General features: G+C 40.6%; 1 protein-coding gene across 1 annotated transcript in view; it reads right to left on the bottom strand.

The window, feature by feature from the left end:
* Positions 1 to 599: 599 nt before the first annotated feature.
* The window catches only part of colec12 (collectin sub-family member 12), a 34,375-nt gene continuing 17,675 nt past the window's right edge, over positions 600 to 17,299 (bottom strand). Inside the window, exons 3-10 of the mRNA XM_084368919.1 lie at positions 10,405 to 10,527; positions 6,647 to 6,733; positions 5,515 to 6,558; positions 3,953 to 4,525; positions 3,709 to 3,851; positions 3,464 to 3,573; positions 3,201 to 3,343; positions 600 to 1,617 (exon numbers count right to left, since the gene is read on the bottom strand). Of these exons, the coding sequence (XP_084225045.1) occupies positions 1,598 to 1,617; positions 3,201 to 3,343; positions 3,464 to 3,573; positions 3,709 to 3,851; positions 3,953 to 4,525; positions 5,515 to 6,558; positions 6,647 to 6,733; positions 10,405 to 10,527 (2,243 nt within the window). The 3' untranslated portion in view covers positions 600 to 1,597. The remainder of the gene's footprint in view (positions 1,618 to 3,200; positions 3,344 to 3,463; positions 3,574 to 3,708; positions 3,852 to 3,952; positions 4,526 to 5,514; positions 6,559 to 6,646; positions 6,734 to 10,404; positions 10,528 to 17,299) is intronic.

Below are 17,299 nucleotides of genomic sequence, written 5' to 3'. Positions count from 1 at the left end.
AAAAGTAAAAGTAGTCATTTAGCAGTTTAAGTAGCAAAAGTAAGAGTGATCATTTTGTAAAATACAGTGTTGTAAAAAGTACCCAAATGTCATACTTTAAAAGTAAAGATATCGTTTTAAAATATTACTTTGGTTAAAGTGAACGTCACTCATGAGAATAATACTTGAGTAAAAGAGTCTTAAAGTAGCCTATCTAATAATAAGTGTACTTCAGTATTCAAAGTATTTTTTGGCAATAAATGTACTTAAAGCAACATTATGTAGAAATTGGCATTTTTTTGCGATTTGGCGCCCCCCCACAGTTTCTGAGTGCAACACCACTGTCGTAAATACAAATCCCAGGTCTGTAACAACTAGTCAGACGTAATGTAGGTGATAACTTCAAACAAAACTCATTACGTCATAACAATGTTATGTGCTGAAAACTAAACTGTAAAACTGTAAAAAGTGCAAAGAAATAAACAGATACAACTCTGCCTGTTATCAGTAATCTATCAGTTTCCTTTCTTTAGTTTTTATTGACAAATAAATGGCTTTTCATTTCATATATATATTCATATTTATAGAATATTTCATGGAACAAAAAGTGTGACTCCACACACGGTTTCTTTCCCATTTTATTGTGATCCATAGGAACTTGGTAATTTCATTAAGGCATAATGAGCCTGGAGCCAGATTACAAACTGCTACTCAGTCCTGAAGCATTATATGAATTGGAAAAAGTCAATCATACAACAATAACAACTGATTATGCAAATTATAAACATGTAACATATTTCACACATTGTACTTGGCATAATGAATAAATCATCATATGATGGCTACATTATAAAAAAATGTACATATTGTTAAAGTGTGCCTCATATTGTATAAAACTCGCACTGGCAGTCTAAAATCTAAGAAATACTGTCCTTCATAAAACAGCAGCAGCGCTCACACTGAGCACCTATTCTCAAAAACAAAACAAAAACATGACATTTCAGTTTGCAGACGGTGAAATTCACACTAGGTTTACTTCTATTCATTATCTCAGTTTGCAGTCATTTGCTGACGGTGAGTGGGTGCTCATCATTTTCCCGGGAGTTTATTCATAGCTCTGAATCTGTGAAGTACTTGACGGTATAAAAATAGTTCCACTCTATTAACAACATAATCCTCTGATATAGATTTTTCGTGTAAAGACTGAGAAGGCAGCCAAGAAAAAATACAATATGAAATTTAATCCCAACCAGCAATGCAGATTTTGTGAAATATTATTTACAGACACACCTGTACAACAGTGGCTGCACCAAATAATGACTTAGTATAGCCTACATAAAAGCCTACATTCTCCTGTTTCCTTCAGTACAAATACTAAATCAATACCATAGTGGGCCTGTGCGTGCTCTGTCTTTTGCACCAAACTATGTTGTAAAGTGCCTTTAAGACAAAGATCAGTCCAAGTCTCTGTGATGCTCGACCGAGCTGGTTATATCAGAGTCCTCTAGACATCCAGAGCTCCTCCTCCTCCTGTCCTTCATCATCCTCCCATCTTCAACCTCAACTTCAGCCTCTTCATCGTTCTCCCAGAGACAGCTCACACTGTCTTAGATGGATGCTATAAAACTGGAACTTGTGCTGTGAAGAGAACAACAAAAATAAAACACATAAGATACATTTAAACATGTTAATGATGCGCTGAGAGGCTGGTATATTGACAGTTATAGCAAAATTATTATCATAACTCAAGATAGTAATATTGTACGGAGGACTGAAACTGCCAAAATCAAAAATAGAATAAATAAATAAATGACTCAATAAATAAGTATATATGTCATTAAAAGCACACAAATCTAAAAATACTTCTAAAAGTAAATGAATTCATACATAGTCACATAAATTGACACCTCTTTTTTAAATTTGCTTCTGTCTTTATTTAGATATGTATTCATTCCCATATTTATTTATTTTCCCATTTGCTTCTCCATTTTATTTACTAATGTATTAATTTTAAGTACATTTATTTATCAAAATATTCATTTACATTTGTTTTCGTGTATTTGTCTATGTATTAGCTTGCAAAATGTAAAAGGAAATGAATATAGAAATGATTACGTAAATACATTAATTAAAAAGTAAATACATTAATAGATAAAATGCTAAATTAAATTGTAATCTATTTTTTTCTTCATTTAATGGCATATAATTGATTCTTTGAGCCATTTATTTATTTGGTTATTCATTATTGATTTTGGCAGTTTCTGTCCTCCATAATATGCAACCTTATTGTAAGGATGAAGACACGTGGGCAAAAATGTTTCACCGTGAAATGACGACACGAACAGGACTTTAATTTTTAAGATAAACTAAAGCAAGATGTTGCTTTTTGGTTTGCCCCAAGAATGGGATAATCTAAACTTGCATTGTCAAAAAGCTGAATAATAAAATGATTTTCTTAGTTCATTAAAAGTAGACATTTTGGAGATTAATGGTTTTCACAGGACAGCAATAAAGTGTTTATATATTTATCTCAAAATCAGCCCTCTGGTGTCTGAGGTTTCATATTTAGACAAAAAAAAAAAACTTTGTTTGGGGTCATTTCTAATGGAAGTGTCATATCACAGACATCTGATGTGCATTCCCTGAAGCCACCTAAAGTACATGAATGAGCCACACTGTCACAGTGGGTGATATGTTCCTCCATTGATATAAATGAAAGCACTGATAGTGATTGTTTCCAAGGTCAAGAAGGACAGATCCTGAGGGTGCTCGAATCATGGACAGTTTGTACATCTACATTTTGAACTCTCTCGATAAGGACCCTGCCATATGGTCAAAAGGTCATGAACGGGAATATCTTAAGCTGATATGTTTTGTTAATGAGCACTGTAGTCCAATTTACACCATCCAGGTGGTTTAAATACCAGCACTCACTACAACATTAAAAGTGTATTAATCCCCAAATAGTTCCCAACAAGTACACAATTTACTCATGTTTTACTAACTGTTCAGTTACCTCTGTTCCTGGACATTAGATTACTGCGACTCGTTTTTAGAGATTTATATCTTAAGTAGGATTGAATGGACTGAAATGAACTGAGTCACTGTCTGAAAATATTGAGAGATGAGCAAACACATTGTTGGTGTAGGAAAATATAGAATAGTCCCAGCTGTATCCTTCAAAAACAACCAAAACAGTCCGATATAAAGAGAGTACTGACGGTCAGAGGCACGTTCACAGATGAAACCGATGCGGTCAGTGCAGTAGAAATCATTCCAGTTGGCGTTATGGATAAGCCCAGCGCAGTCCTCGCCGTGTTCGTGTCCGTGGGTCCAGTTATCAGGCTGGCCGGGCTTCCACTTCCTGAGAGCAGCAGCATGAACAATATATCAAAGTTCAAGCAACGTACCATGTGTTTGTTAGTTACATTTATATGATCACAGATTCACTCTGTATGTTTGTTGTAAAACCAATTTGGCTCACTTGAACACAGGCAAACTTCCATCCACCCATTTCCAGACATTCTCCTCCTCCCGGTCAGTGAGGCCGAGCCAGAAATAACCTTTTCCTGCAATTGCGTTTCTCACAAATGTCTACGGACAGAGGAGCAGAAGGACAATTAGTTTAGAAAAATAAGTCTTCGATTTTAAGTTCTTTCATAAAATAGTTTTTTTCATTCATTGTTAGTGAATGCATTAAAGTAACTACAAGGGTCTATGTTTATTTACCTGTTCCTCATTATCATTAATAATGAGCATATGGGATGACATGTTGGCACAAAACTGGCTGGACTCGTCAAAGTTAAGTCTCTGAGACACAGACGAGAAGTAGTAGCAGCTGTCTCCAAACTTTCTGAATCCAGATGGGCAACCTGGAATGAGTCATTTACAAAATATTACAATATGGAAGTAAAATCACATCTTATGTTGTATCAGAATTTATTTTACAGCTTTCTGTAATCATTGAGCTCACCGGGTGTTGGAGCAGTGGCCACAGGGGGCTGGACCTGCCGGGACAAGGTGCCTTCTGCTTCCACTGCTGGTTTGGGAGGTTGAGGTGGTTTGGGGGTCTCAGGGACCTGAGCAGACCGAGTGGGCTGAGGAGGCTTTGAAAGTGGAGGAGCTACAGGCGCAGGCAGCCCTGGTAGCCCAGGTGGACCGGCAGGGCCGATGGGTCCAACAGGACCGCGGGGCCCCTCAACCCCTGCAGGACCTGCTGCTCCTCTGGGCCCCTGTGGCCCTGCCGGTCCTGGCATCCCTGGCTGTCCGTCCCTACCAGGAAGTCCTTGAATCCCAGGGTCACCTTTCTCACCAGGGCTTCCAGGTCGGCCTCCAGACCCTCTTGACCCTTTGGTCCCTGGAAGACCTCGAGGCCCGGATGCACCCTTTGGCCCTGTCCCACCCGGTGGTCCAGCAGCACCTTTCTCTCCTTTAAGTCCCACCAACCCTGGCATCCCTTTGTCTCCTTTATCACCCTTTTGTCCTGTCTGGCCCACTGGCCCCTGGGGACCCTTGTCACCCCTGGGGCCTCTTGGACCTGGTGGACCTGAAACACAATGACAGCAGATGAGTGGACTATATGTATCAGAATATGCTGTTAAGACTCATTTATGTCCGCGCTACGTACAAAAATACACAAGTCCATCTCAAACGATGGAGCCGTAACTGTCCGCACACTTCCATGCATCTGTTGCGTTTGCATTGATGTTAAGCCATACATCCACTAGAGGTCAGCACAGAGTCGAGAGTTCCTGACAACAACAAACATGAACGCGATGGAGGACGTTGCGATAATTGTCTGTTAGGGAAGAGGCAAAAGCGGAGGCAGGGTTGTAGTCTGTGAGGCCTTAAACACATCACGACATGTGGGAAGGGGAAGTCTGTTCACTACCAATGACAGAAATTGATTGATTCCAGGTGGTACTGCTCCTTTTTATCAGCACTTTGTTTTCTTTTAAATAAATAAATAAATGAGGCTTTACTGTTGAGGTCTTAACATGTTTCAAAAGGAAAATTTGTAATCTATTTCTTGTACTCCAGACTAGAGGTATAACCCTACTCAAAGTCATTCTTTTGGATGGAAATCCTTTCACTGAGTTGGGGCCAAAATTTGGCGCAGTTGATATGAAATGCTCTGAATCTATTCCTAGTTTTTATAAAACAAGTGTAAGACAGTTTGGTAGATGTACTAATTTTATTTCAATAAAAACGTGCTATCTGTACATAGTAATACACACAATAATTAATTCTGCATGCCACAGCTTTCGCTTATATTTGGATGTGAGTTATATGCATGCTGTTTCTGACTTAATTAAATGAAGCCATCTTATGATATGAAACATTTTTGACCATTTCCACTAAATTTTCGACTGATTAATCGGTGCTGATAGGACGTTTTACATCAGGGCTCCATACACAAAGTTGAGGTAATGTCATTGTGTACCTTAGATCATTTCTATTATTATATTGGCCTTTAAAAATCTGTTACTAGTCAACCTCTAATTTCCATACACAAAGTACACCTTGTGATCTTACCCTGCAGGATGGTGAAGTTGGTGATGAGCTGTGAGTGCTTGCTGTCCACCAGCTTCATCTCCTCCATCACCATAGAGAGGCTGCTGACCTCTTTGTCCAACCTGGCTGTCAGCTCATCCTGCTGGGCGCGCAGCTCTTTGCCATCCGCCTGGGCCTCCGTCACACTTCCATTCAGCCCCACTAACAGGTCTGTGTGTCGCATCACTGTCTCAGCGCAGGACCTCAGGCCATTCAGGTCGGAGCTGATGGCGCCCAGGAGCTGCGAGGCGAAGCTCACGTTTCCAGTCACGCGGTCCATGTCGTTCTCATGTCTGTCCAGTCGCGCTTCCATCTCATCAAACTTAGATGAGGTGGCGTTATCGTGGTCTCTCTGGTGGTCCATCAGCTCGCGCAGGCTCTGGTCGTGCCCCTCAGCCAGAGCTGAGGCGTTCTGGATCTGGCTGGCTAGTGTGCTGAGCTGAGCCCCCAAGTCATCCAGAGCATCTCCATTGGACCGGGCCAGGGCTGAGTTGTTGGCAGCCAAAACCTGGAGGTTCTGGACCTTTTCCTTCAGCCACTCCGTGTCAGCCCGAGTCTGCCTGGCTGTCTGCTGCAAACCCTGATAGTCGTTCTTCAGTTTCTGCACAGCCTGGCCTGCATCTTCCACCGTCTTCTGCAGCGCGCTGAGCAGATTCCGTTGCTGGGATTGAGTGATGTTCAGTGCGCTGACACTGACTTGGGTCTGGCTCTGCTCTTTGACCTGGCTCTGTATGTCTGACTGGAGCCGTGCAGTGTCTGTCTGGAGGTCGTCAATCATGCCACTGTAGGAGGCTAAGGTCTGGTTGACCCCACGCAGTGAGGCCGCGTTGCCCTCCAGGAAACTCTGCAGGGAGACGTGGCCGTTCTGCAAGTCGTCTCCTGTGATCCGAAGATCATCCAGCATGTCTCTGTTTTGGGTTGCCCTGAGGGCGATATCGTTCAGCTGGCTCTGTAATGCCTCCAGATCTGACTTGAACGTCTTGATTTCACTTGTGGAATTAACTGACTTTGCTCCTGCCTGATCGTCTGAAAAAGTGAAAATGCAGAAAATAAAAAGAAAATCTCCATGTGCACAACAGTATATGTTATCTAATCTTGTGTTCATGAGACTTACCTAGTTTCTTCAGGTCTGTCTCCACAGCATTGATCTTGCCTCCATAGTTCTGCATGCCCTCCGTGACGTTGTCCATTCTCTGGACCACTGACAAAAGAGGGAACAGAATGTGTAAAATAAATAAGTATATTATAAACAAAGCAATGATTGAAGTTAAACAGACAGCAATGTGATAACAATGAGAAAAACACCTCACAGATATGACAGACAAGTCAATTATACATGTATTTATATGTAGGTATACACCAATTATCAGATCTGATAGTCAGCATTTTTCTGATTATCTCAATCGGTGTTGTTGTTTTTTGTTTTATCTGACTGTGATAAAAGATGTTAATTTAAATATGCACTCATTTGGCTCAGACGCAGCATGTAATCTGAAACTGGTAACTAAAGTTATTAGATGAATGTACTGTAGAGAGAAAAAGGTACACTATTTGCCTCCAAAATGTAGTGGAGTAGAAGCATAAAGGAGCAGAAAATGTAAATACTCAAGGACATAATATAACACTCTTTGGAACCATTCACCTGCTTAATGAGTGAGTTTACTTCAAATCAGTAAAGTACATTTTGCAGCGGCAAAAATCTCAAACGTTTGATGTGGTTTTCTGGGAAAAAAAACAGTTTAATGAATGAATAAAATCCTTGAAATGGCACTTTCATTTTTTAATTTTACTTTATCAAACAATCCTAATCATTTGGGTCTCATCGAATCGTGACATGCTAAACCGATTCTGAACAGCAGAGGGCGCTGCTGTATTCATTCCCTTCCAGTGAATAACTGGAAACCGTAACAGCAATTCTGGACAAAAGGATGTTGAACAGGATGAAGAGTTTCCTACGTTTTTTGTAACCTGGCAACTCTGCATCTGTTGATCAATACAAATCTTATTTTTCAGAGTACATAAAAAAAAAAACTGTATGTCATGAGCACAAACACCCCCAAACACATTATGAATACCACACTGGCAGTACTTTCTCTCTGCTCCTCACATCTGCAATAAGACTCCATGAACCTTTCCTCCAAGGTTTGTTTTTCTGTCGGTATGTGGGCGTCTAAAAACTGCACTGGAAAACATCCTAAGCTTTCACTGTTATCATTCCAGAAGTGACAAAAACATGAAACAATAACATGCACTCGGGACAAACAAAAACACATGGGTCGCGGTTGGTTAACTCCTCACTCTTTCCCTCTAAAATGTTAATTTATTTGTTTTTGTATGAGCATTATGTTTTATTTTGTTGTCCATAACATTCCTTCAAGATTACTTTATTCCCCAGCACTGAGATCTAACCTTGATAATACTGACAGAAATGTAATGTGATGCAGAAATCCCTGCCACACTCTCTTTTCCTGTCTTTCCTGGGGTGGAAAGATTAACAGAGGGGAATAAGAAGGTATGTCTAACATACCTTCTTATTCCCCTCTGTTAATCTTTCCACCCCCCACTGTCCTGCATTGGAAAAGCATTATGAGTTATATAAGGTTGCTAATTTGAGTACAGCTTATTGGCTGCCTATTGTGACCCAAGTTATGAGCCATACTAAGGCAGTTACCCAACATGAGGCCCAGCGGATTAAAGCTGATCGATGCTGCAGGAGCAGACACAAACAAAGTCCTTTAAGCTCAAACAAAATGGATTATTTGGAGGGACACCGCAGAGAAACATCTTGATCAGTGCAGAAAAGTGTGTTTGTATTTGCTGGTAAACTTCAGTGTGTTGCTGTTTAAAGGGTGTCCAACAGAAAAACACAACGCTGAGCCCAGCCTGCTCTGGTTTCTTGCAAATTCAAACTATTTTGGACACTTGCAGCCATTTGTGAGTCAACCTGTGGTTCACGAGACAACAAATTGCTACCAAGCCATAAAATCACCTCTGGGTTGTTAAGTTTGGGTAGTCGCTGCGTGGTCATCTGGTAAACATTAGAGCCAAACCATCAAATTCACATGGGCTCCACATTCACACAGACCCAAAGCTGGAAAACCAAAACAACCTGACAGCACTGACGAGGTACAGTTGAGATTAGATCTTGAAATGTGGACCATGTTTTGAAAAAAGGCATTCCCCTCTGGACGAATTCAGTTCGGTCTGTTGTTGAAGTACACGGTTCTCCAGGGTCAGGCGCCTGCATGTGGAGCAGGTAGGACGTCAACATGTTGCTGCAGGATATTTTGACAGGTTTTCTATGATTGATATGGGCCGTAAATCTGCTATGTGTAACTGGACAGTACACAAAGTACATTCCATATTGATGGCGCCTGCAATAACTTATTTTTTGTATTTATCGCCCGGGTTCAAACAGGGAGAACCAGCAAAAAATTGAGATGCACTAAGCACAAAGATACACAATAAATCTGTTTCCAATCTCTTAAAGATATGAATTCAGTGAAGAGTAAATACTGGATTCTGTCAAGGGAGTCTCTTCAAGTGGTAAAACTTGGACTCATCCTTCCGACTTGGTTGGATTAAGTTTTACATTCTGTTGGCAGTGATATGATCCATTGTCCTCACCAAACCTCTGAGAAAAAGACAAAGGCCGAAGGTCGAATATTGTACATAGAATGAGGAAAAATAAAGAGAATTTGCTATACATACTGTAGGTCCATTGTTATATTTCATTTGTGATGATTTTAAAGGAAACACAAACATCTATCTCTATGCTGAAACTGATCATTTTCACCAGTGGCCCTTGTGAAGTTTGTAGACTACAATTATGCTAAATTATTTTTTTAAATCAAAAGAAAGAAGAGAAGAAGACTTAGATCCATAGTCTAAAGCCAGGCTGGCAGCTCTTGAGGCTTCACTTAGTAGTGTAGCATGTAGCATGTAGCATGCAAAACCTTGTTACCCTCTACCAGGGCATTCACGATCACGACACCTGCATTTCTGTAGTCATGGAGTAATCCCATTAAGCAGTCGAATAGTTGATTAAATGCAGGAGATTCATCATATCGTTTAACCCAGTAATGATGTTGGATTCTTGTCAAAAAGTTCTCTAATCAAACCATTTGACCTAATTAATGTGCTGATGACAAGTCAGGAGATCACTTACAGTGTAGGTCAGTAGAATATACATCCTGCTATAATCATGTGTTTTCAATACATGTGTTTATGTCTTATGTAATATTACAACGTTAAAGTAATTGTGACAGGAAAGCTCATTGTAAGTCAAGCAAGATACGTAAGAAGTTTAGACAACAGGCAGTTGATTTGCATTTCAGAGATATATCTAATCTGCAAATTTGTTTACTACTGTTGTCTTTTTTGTGTAATGATATATAGTTAAACACAGTGGTCCGACCTATCTGACATTCCTGCTGTGCTGATTTCATGTACTGTGTCGCTTTGCTGAAGTCTTTGACATCTACCCAGCAGCAACATCCCTGACTAACCGCCAGTCATGTTATTATGTTTCTAATGGCAGTCTGTCCAAAATTTGTCAGGACTTGTCAGTCTTGACCAAAGTGAGGGCCCTGAAACAACAGAAGGTTGGTATAAAATACCATGTTTTCCCTTAATGATGAGTTAAACATGCATAATTTTAGGCTTCCTGACTTTTTAAGTACACTAGGATCTTAGTAGGTTGTAAAAAAAGTGGGCTTATGAAATTGAATCTAAGTCTGTGGGTTCAAAACCCAATCTTATTATTGTAAGGCACTAAAGTACTTGGATTTGTGTGATGTGACCACAGCTTTACAGTGTCAAGGTTTGTAGCAGAAACATGAAAATCTACTTCTTGGACAAGAAGCGACTTACCTTTGTACCCGAGGACTGCCACTGCTATAGTGAGCAGGGCACAGAGCACATAGAGCAGTGCAATTGCCGCTCTCAGAGCCCAGTCATTTTTACACTTGGTGCACTCTGTTCCTTCCTGAATTCCTGAAACATACAACAGAATTTGTGTCAAAAATCGGTGTCGGCTTTGTCCTAGTAACAGAATACAACGTTGAGAAGCAGTAGTAGCTCAAATATTGTGCAACTGGAGCAGGGAGTTCATAAAAATACACCAAAGGTTTTCATTCAAAAGTGAAATCAACAAGGGATCTTTTTTTTAAATTTCATGACTAAGTTTAGTACTGCATGTCTAACGCGGGACACGTTGTGCCTTTCTTCAGCCAAGTATCAATTGAAAACATTTGCTCTCATGAATAGGCAGGACGACTCACTGTGAAACTTAAAAAACACTGCACATGTGTGAGCCATACGACAGAAACAGCAAAACAAAACAGGACAACTCCACTTGCGCGTCATTCCTTGTTGTCATCCAACCTAAAACCACGGTGCAGTGAAATTTTGGGTCATCCATGTCCAAGATCTTCCCTAGTCACATCCTGACGACCACCAGCACCATGTGATATGATGCTAAACGTTAGACTATAGGCAGGATGTTTACTTGACTTCAGTAGAGCTGACCAAGTTGCCTGCGGCAAACAAAGCGAGAGGGGCAGCTGGTGTTTATTCACAACATGCAATAAAGATCGTTCAGTAGATGGAACAAACATTTAATCAGACTACAGAGGAAGAGAAAATTTGTGGAAACCTGTCACAATTAATCAGACAGGAAACTTATAAATTAAATAGCCTGAGCAAAAACAAAACAGCTTAAAATACACTTATTGTTGTAAATCAAACTTAAACCTACATTTGTGCTATCCAAAATGTGACTTACAGGAAAAATGTGGTTTATTATTGTTGCCCTGGCTATTTGTTTGTCTCAGTCACAATAACACTGACTAAAGTAATTGCTGGGATCGGGGCTAAAAATAGATCCACTGAGGCAACAAATGTGAGCAGTCAGACATCATACAGGTCATAAACAAGCCAGTTTAGCCAGACTAGCTACCACATTATTTGGTTTTGGAGGTCAAAATCCATCATTGCATAGAAAAACAGTGAGTGTGCACAACAATGGCGTGCTGCTGGAAAAATTAATTTGGTCTTTGCTTTCTCTTGGCTTGTCTAGTGATTTGATTACAACCTACTGGTCACATGACTGCTTCTGTTTCTTGCCCCTCTGCCTTCTCAGCAATTACTTTGGAGAGTAAACCATTATCATAACCAATAGAACCAATGGACAGAGCTATGAAAATAAAGCAGCACAGTTAGTGCAATGTCCTTTTGTCACCAGGTTCATGTGATCATTAATAATAATGGGAACAGAGGTTGGAGTATTTTTACCAAATGAAATGTAAAGAGCATCTCTACATAAAGGTGTTAACCCAAGGTTTTCCATCTAAACTGCTTTTAGAAAGTTGGCCTGAAAGGAACAGTTCACCCAAGAATTTAGATTTATATATGTCATTATCAACTCACCCCCATGTTGATGTAAAGTCAGAGAGAAGTTTAGTAGTCCACATAACAATTCTGGAGCTTCACAGCCAAACAGCATCCTTCTAAATGACTGAAGTAGATGGGGACTTGTTGTAAAACGTAAAAAACAACCAATAAAAAGCTTGTCAGCAACAATCCAAGTCCAAGCTACAGTATAGATTTTGGCTTTTGAAATCTATTTTGGATTTCAAAGCTTACAGAGACTTGGATTACGCTGCTGTTTCTCTGTTGTTTTCTTTACATTTTAAGACAAGTCCCCATCTACCTCAGTGGTTTAGAAGAATGCTGCATCACTTTTTTGCTGTGAAGCTCCATAAATGTTTTGTGGACTACAAAACTTCACCCCACTTTCCATCAGCATGAGGGTGAGGAGATAATGGCTGATTATCATTTTCAGGTGAACTCATCCTTTAAAGTTTGGCTCCTGAGTTAGACCATTTCCATTATCTAACACAATCTTCATGTAGTGTAAAAATGCATGTTTTATGGATCACTATGCTGTCAAAGGTCCTGTATGTGGGACGTGTGGGGACCTGTTGGAAAAAATGTAATACACCAGTCATAATTATGTTTTCATTAGTGTGTAATAACCTGAATGAGCCTTTTATATCTACAGTCAGAGACAGTGGCTCCTCTTCCATGGAGTTGTACTGCCGTGTTTCTACATTAGCCCAGAATGGACATACCGTTGTCCAATACTGGCTTTGCACTGGGGTAGGTCTATTGTTTCCACTGGAGGAAGCAACAAAAATACCCCAGATGGACACACATCTACATATGACTTCCTCCAGAGGCTCGGCTCGGTCCCTTTAAGTTATGTCACCCGTGATGGGACTGACAAGAGGCTCCATCCTTCCCAGTCGGGGGTGGGCCAAGACCACCAGAGGGGTACTGGGGGTTTGGCCTCTTGACTTTGGACCCACACATCTGTGCAAACATCACGTCTGACCACTTCAAAGGGGCCCAGCCGAGGACCCAGACATGGATATGCAGGCCACTGTTGTCCTTACGTGTGCTGAGAGCCTCATGTTGGGAGCGAGTGTGGAGAGCTCCATCAGAACCCCCCCCCCACTGGCCCTGACCACATGCTGCTTAAAGGACAACATCACACCATGTAAACAAGCAGCTGACCGTCTGCAGGTTCTGGGTCAAGAGCAAAGCAGGGGAGGTATTTCTGTGTTCATTAGAGTACAAACTCGACCAGAGTGCCGACATCATACATGTGTTCTTCATGCCTGCAGGGTCACTGAATTCAAACTCGGGATTTTCTCATTATAGATGTTTCAATAATTAACTTTTCAACAAACCTCCCACTACTAAATCACAAGAAGAGATTCTTCAGGGACACTGTTGCCACATACATTTGCAGACATGCAGATTTATAACAGTGGGGGGCGCAGCACGACTAAATGAATGAGCCGTGCTGCGAGCTCTACTACTAGAAAACTAGAAAATTACCAAAACAAAGACACGAAAAAATGATGAGGAATAACCCGTGTTGGGTGTCTCATAATATTAGCTTCTGACAGTATGAAACAACAAGCTCAGATGCCACTTGGAGACTACGCATCCCAAAAACAAAGAGAAGCCTGGTGACACACTGATATACTGATCACTATATTATCCTGATAAACATCAAACTATTCATGAAACTTTAAATTAAAAACTAAAAATGCACCAAAACATACTTAAACCACTTTAACCTAACATTTTGTTAGGAGACAAACTGCATCACAGATAGGACACATGTATATATTTTAGTAAAAAAACAAACAAAGAATCTTAAGTAAGTAAATCATAGGGTCTTCCTGCATGAATGAAAGATAAATAATGGTGGTCTCCCTGTTGTACAATGTGCAAACCATGCCTGCAGCCATGGTGACAGGCTTAGGCAATTCAAAATAATTGAAAATATTATATACAAAAGGGGAGCCATGCAGAGAAAGTTTGGAAACCAAGAGCTGGCAGGCAAGTTGCACTGTGGGTAATGTAGGCACTAGAGTTTGATGGGGAAGAAAAATGCACAGAATAAAAAAGATGAAATCTCTTACTCTGCTGCATCGACTTTGATGTATCTCGTAAAACCCATTCCCGTTATGAATCCAAAAATGTTAGTGGCAGCAAAGGAAAAATGCATGCGATTCCAACTTGGAACGTGGATGTTCAAGCTATTTCTTTCCATCATGGGAAAAAATTGTTTATGATGAGGGAAATCAGATGAAAGAGCTTTGACTGTCAGGGAATAAATCTCAAAGCAGCATGTTGTGTCCACGCACACTTTAAAGTTCTTATAGTTCAGACATACTGCGCTGTAGAAGCTGGCAGGGACACGCTCCAAAGCCAGACTGTCATGTTCTCGCAGCGGTGATGCTAAAACTGAACGAACATGGAAATTCAGTCTGGGCAGGGAAGACACGGGCTCCTTCCAGGGTCGCAACATTTTCCCACTGCTTGTAAGTGTTTTCTGTTCCCCTCTCAGCAATTTTGCTTAAACAACTGTTCTGTCAGCGATGGGGCAAACAGAAATGATGAAAGGCAAACGCTCCCGGTAGGTAGCCGCAGCATTCTGTTACACAGAATTGAGAAAGAAAATAAAACTACTGGGTTTCTAAACACATACTCGCTGCGGGTCAAGTAGTTCTTGCAAACAGTGTGATGGCTTGTTACGTAATAATTACATCCACATAAGATGTTAAGGCATGTTTTCGTAATCATGGTAAGCATAGTAAACATCTGTGGGACTGAACTCATGCTGTTTATTATCCTGATGACAGTAATCAAAGCATGCTACCATCAATCAAAAACAGTATTAAAATCTGATGCTCAATTTTGATAAAAGAAAATCAAATACAGCCTTAGAATCTGGGAATCACTGCACTTTCTTCTTTGCACGTACTGCTTACTTAGTTTTATGTTACAACCCGCCATGATGTACCTCGGTAGTCGGTGAGCGTGTCATGTTTCATATCCAAAGAGCCATTGGGACTTCTTGCTGTTGATGCATAAAATACCACAGTGCATAAACATGCTGACACATACATGTCATGAGCTGACTGAAAACACATTGCTAAACCAAATGGCCCGGTGCAGAACACGGGAGGACTGAGCCTGTTGAGAGTTGAGGAGCTGGATGGCAGCCAGAAAGTCCCAATCAACAAGCTGGTATGCAGCCAGATTATCACCAAGAGGTAAATAAATGCCAGAAAAGCCTAGAAAGAGCAGAGGTAACATGGAGTACTTTATCTTACATATTATGAGAACCATGTTTTGCCATTTTTGGCCTGTTTTTTTGTGTTCACATAACAATTTATCGGGCTGGTTTATGGACCAAGACAAAAAAATATTGATAGAAACACAATTTTAAAAAACATTTGCTTGCAGGGGAGAGTATCTTTGTTTCTAGGGCCCTGTGCTCCTAGGGTACTAAGCTCCCAAGGTACTATGTTCCCAGGGTCCTATGTTCCCCTGCACAGTATTCTCCCTCTTGGCCAAAAACTCTAATCCTAAAGGTGGGGAACATATGATTGGAACATAGAAATTTGGAAAGACAGGACCCTGAGAGAAAACGTGTAGAAATGGGGAACATACAAACCCTTTGTTATGGTCCCATTTAGTGCCACATAAATCTAGGGAACATAGGACCATGGGAACAATGAACATTTAGGAGCAAAGGACCCTGGGAACAAAGGACTGTTCCTCATGTTCCCACTAATTGCCATATAAGCTACTGAAAATATGACCCCGGGAACATAGGACCCTTTGTCATGTTCCCACTACGTGCCATATAAAGCTGGGGAACATAGGACCCTGAGAACATAGGACCATTTGCCATGTTAGAGACAATTGTGGTTCAGCTTTATCATAGTTAATTAGCCTACTGTTGTGAAACTAATGGACAGAGGCAGAGAAAAAGGGATGAAAAGAGAAACAGTGAGCTGAAGATGGGGGCAGTCCAGTGTGGTGTCTGTAAAACAGCTGTATTTCATTTGGACTGACTCAGTCAAAGAAAAAAAAAAATCCCAACACTTATTCCCTTATTCCACGTACCTGCCATTGGACTTGCCTGCATGCCCTGTCTCACTCCTGCATGGCTGGCAGTGGAAACTTCCATGGGAACACAAAGACGGCCTGTACAGACTAGAGCCTTTTTGTGTGAAGACCCTTTGTGCAGAGTGTTAATACTATGTTATATACAGTAACTGGGTGGCGACCACAGGAATTCTTTCACTTCACAGACTACCATTTTGTGTTATATGAAAGCTGAGGATGGTCACGAGCCAAAAAGCAGCAGTCACACAGACGTCTCTCCACCTGCATAGAGTCGGATGGATTACAATGCTGCCAAATCCTAGATTTTTGTCTTACACTTCCAGACGGATCACACACATTTTTCTTTGAAGTGGGTACACTGCTATGTGGTATTTGTTTACAAATGTACAAACTGTAAAAACTATTGTTACACCTATTATTACGGCTCATGGTACAGCTTGTAATTTCCCACTGAAACAATAAGGTTGAAAAACTCCTTCAACAAACCAAAACACAAACATGTAGACACAAAAATGTATAGAAAACAAACAATGTTTCATTGGCAACCCACTTGAATAAGGATTTTCAATAAATGTGTAATTTGGTGGCTAAGACATGTAATTCTGCTGTCATGGTTAGGCATACGATTTCCATTTTCTCTCAGTACACATGATCCGCGTTCATGATATTTAACAGCTGTGACAGCAAGGCTGGTACTGCTTTCACCTTGTCTGTCTGTCTGTCTGTCTGTCTGTCTGTGGGTTTTTCCTTTTTTGATTTCTGATATTTGGTTGGTTAGAGGCCTGAAGAAGTAGCATTATCAAGTATTTTACACAAAAAAGCTCAAAGTTAAGGGAAAGGCAAATGAGGTCAGGATAGTCTACAGATATGTTTTTATACGTCACACATCATAGTTTAGTTTGTAAGCATGCTAACAATTGCTAATTAGCACTGAACACAAAGTACCACTCAGGCTGGTAAAAGTATCAAATCACACTATTGACCTGAAATTTTAACCTGATGATGAAAAGTCAGAAATCAAAATTCTTACAATTAACCTGAGGGGCGACATGAATGTGTTTTTAGGACAATCCTTCATTTGCCCAACATTTCTCTAGAAACATAAAATTTCAACTTATTGGGGGATTGATCGGACGTCAGAGGATCACCAAAGTCATCCTTTGGTGACTGTGCACAATTTCATGGCAATCCATCTAACAGTTGTTGAGATATTTCAGTCTGGACCAAAGGTATAAACCAACCCAGCAGTCCACATTTGCATCCTGAAACC

Source organism: Pagrus pagrus (assembly GCF_965226575.1).
Source record: "Pagrus pagrus genome assembly, chromosome: 12".
NCBI lineage: Eukaryota > Metazoa > Chordata > Actinopteri > Spariformes > Sparidae > Pagrus > Pagrus pagrus.
The sequence above is the reverse complement of the archived record's forward strand: the minus strand, read 5'-3'. Positions and strand labels throughout refer to the sequence as shown.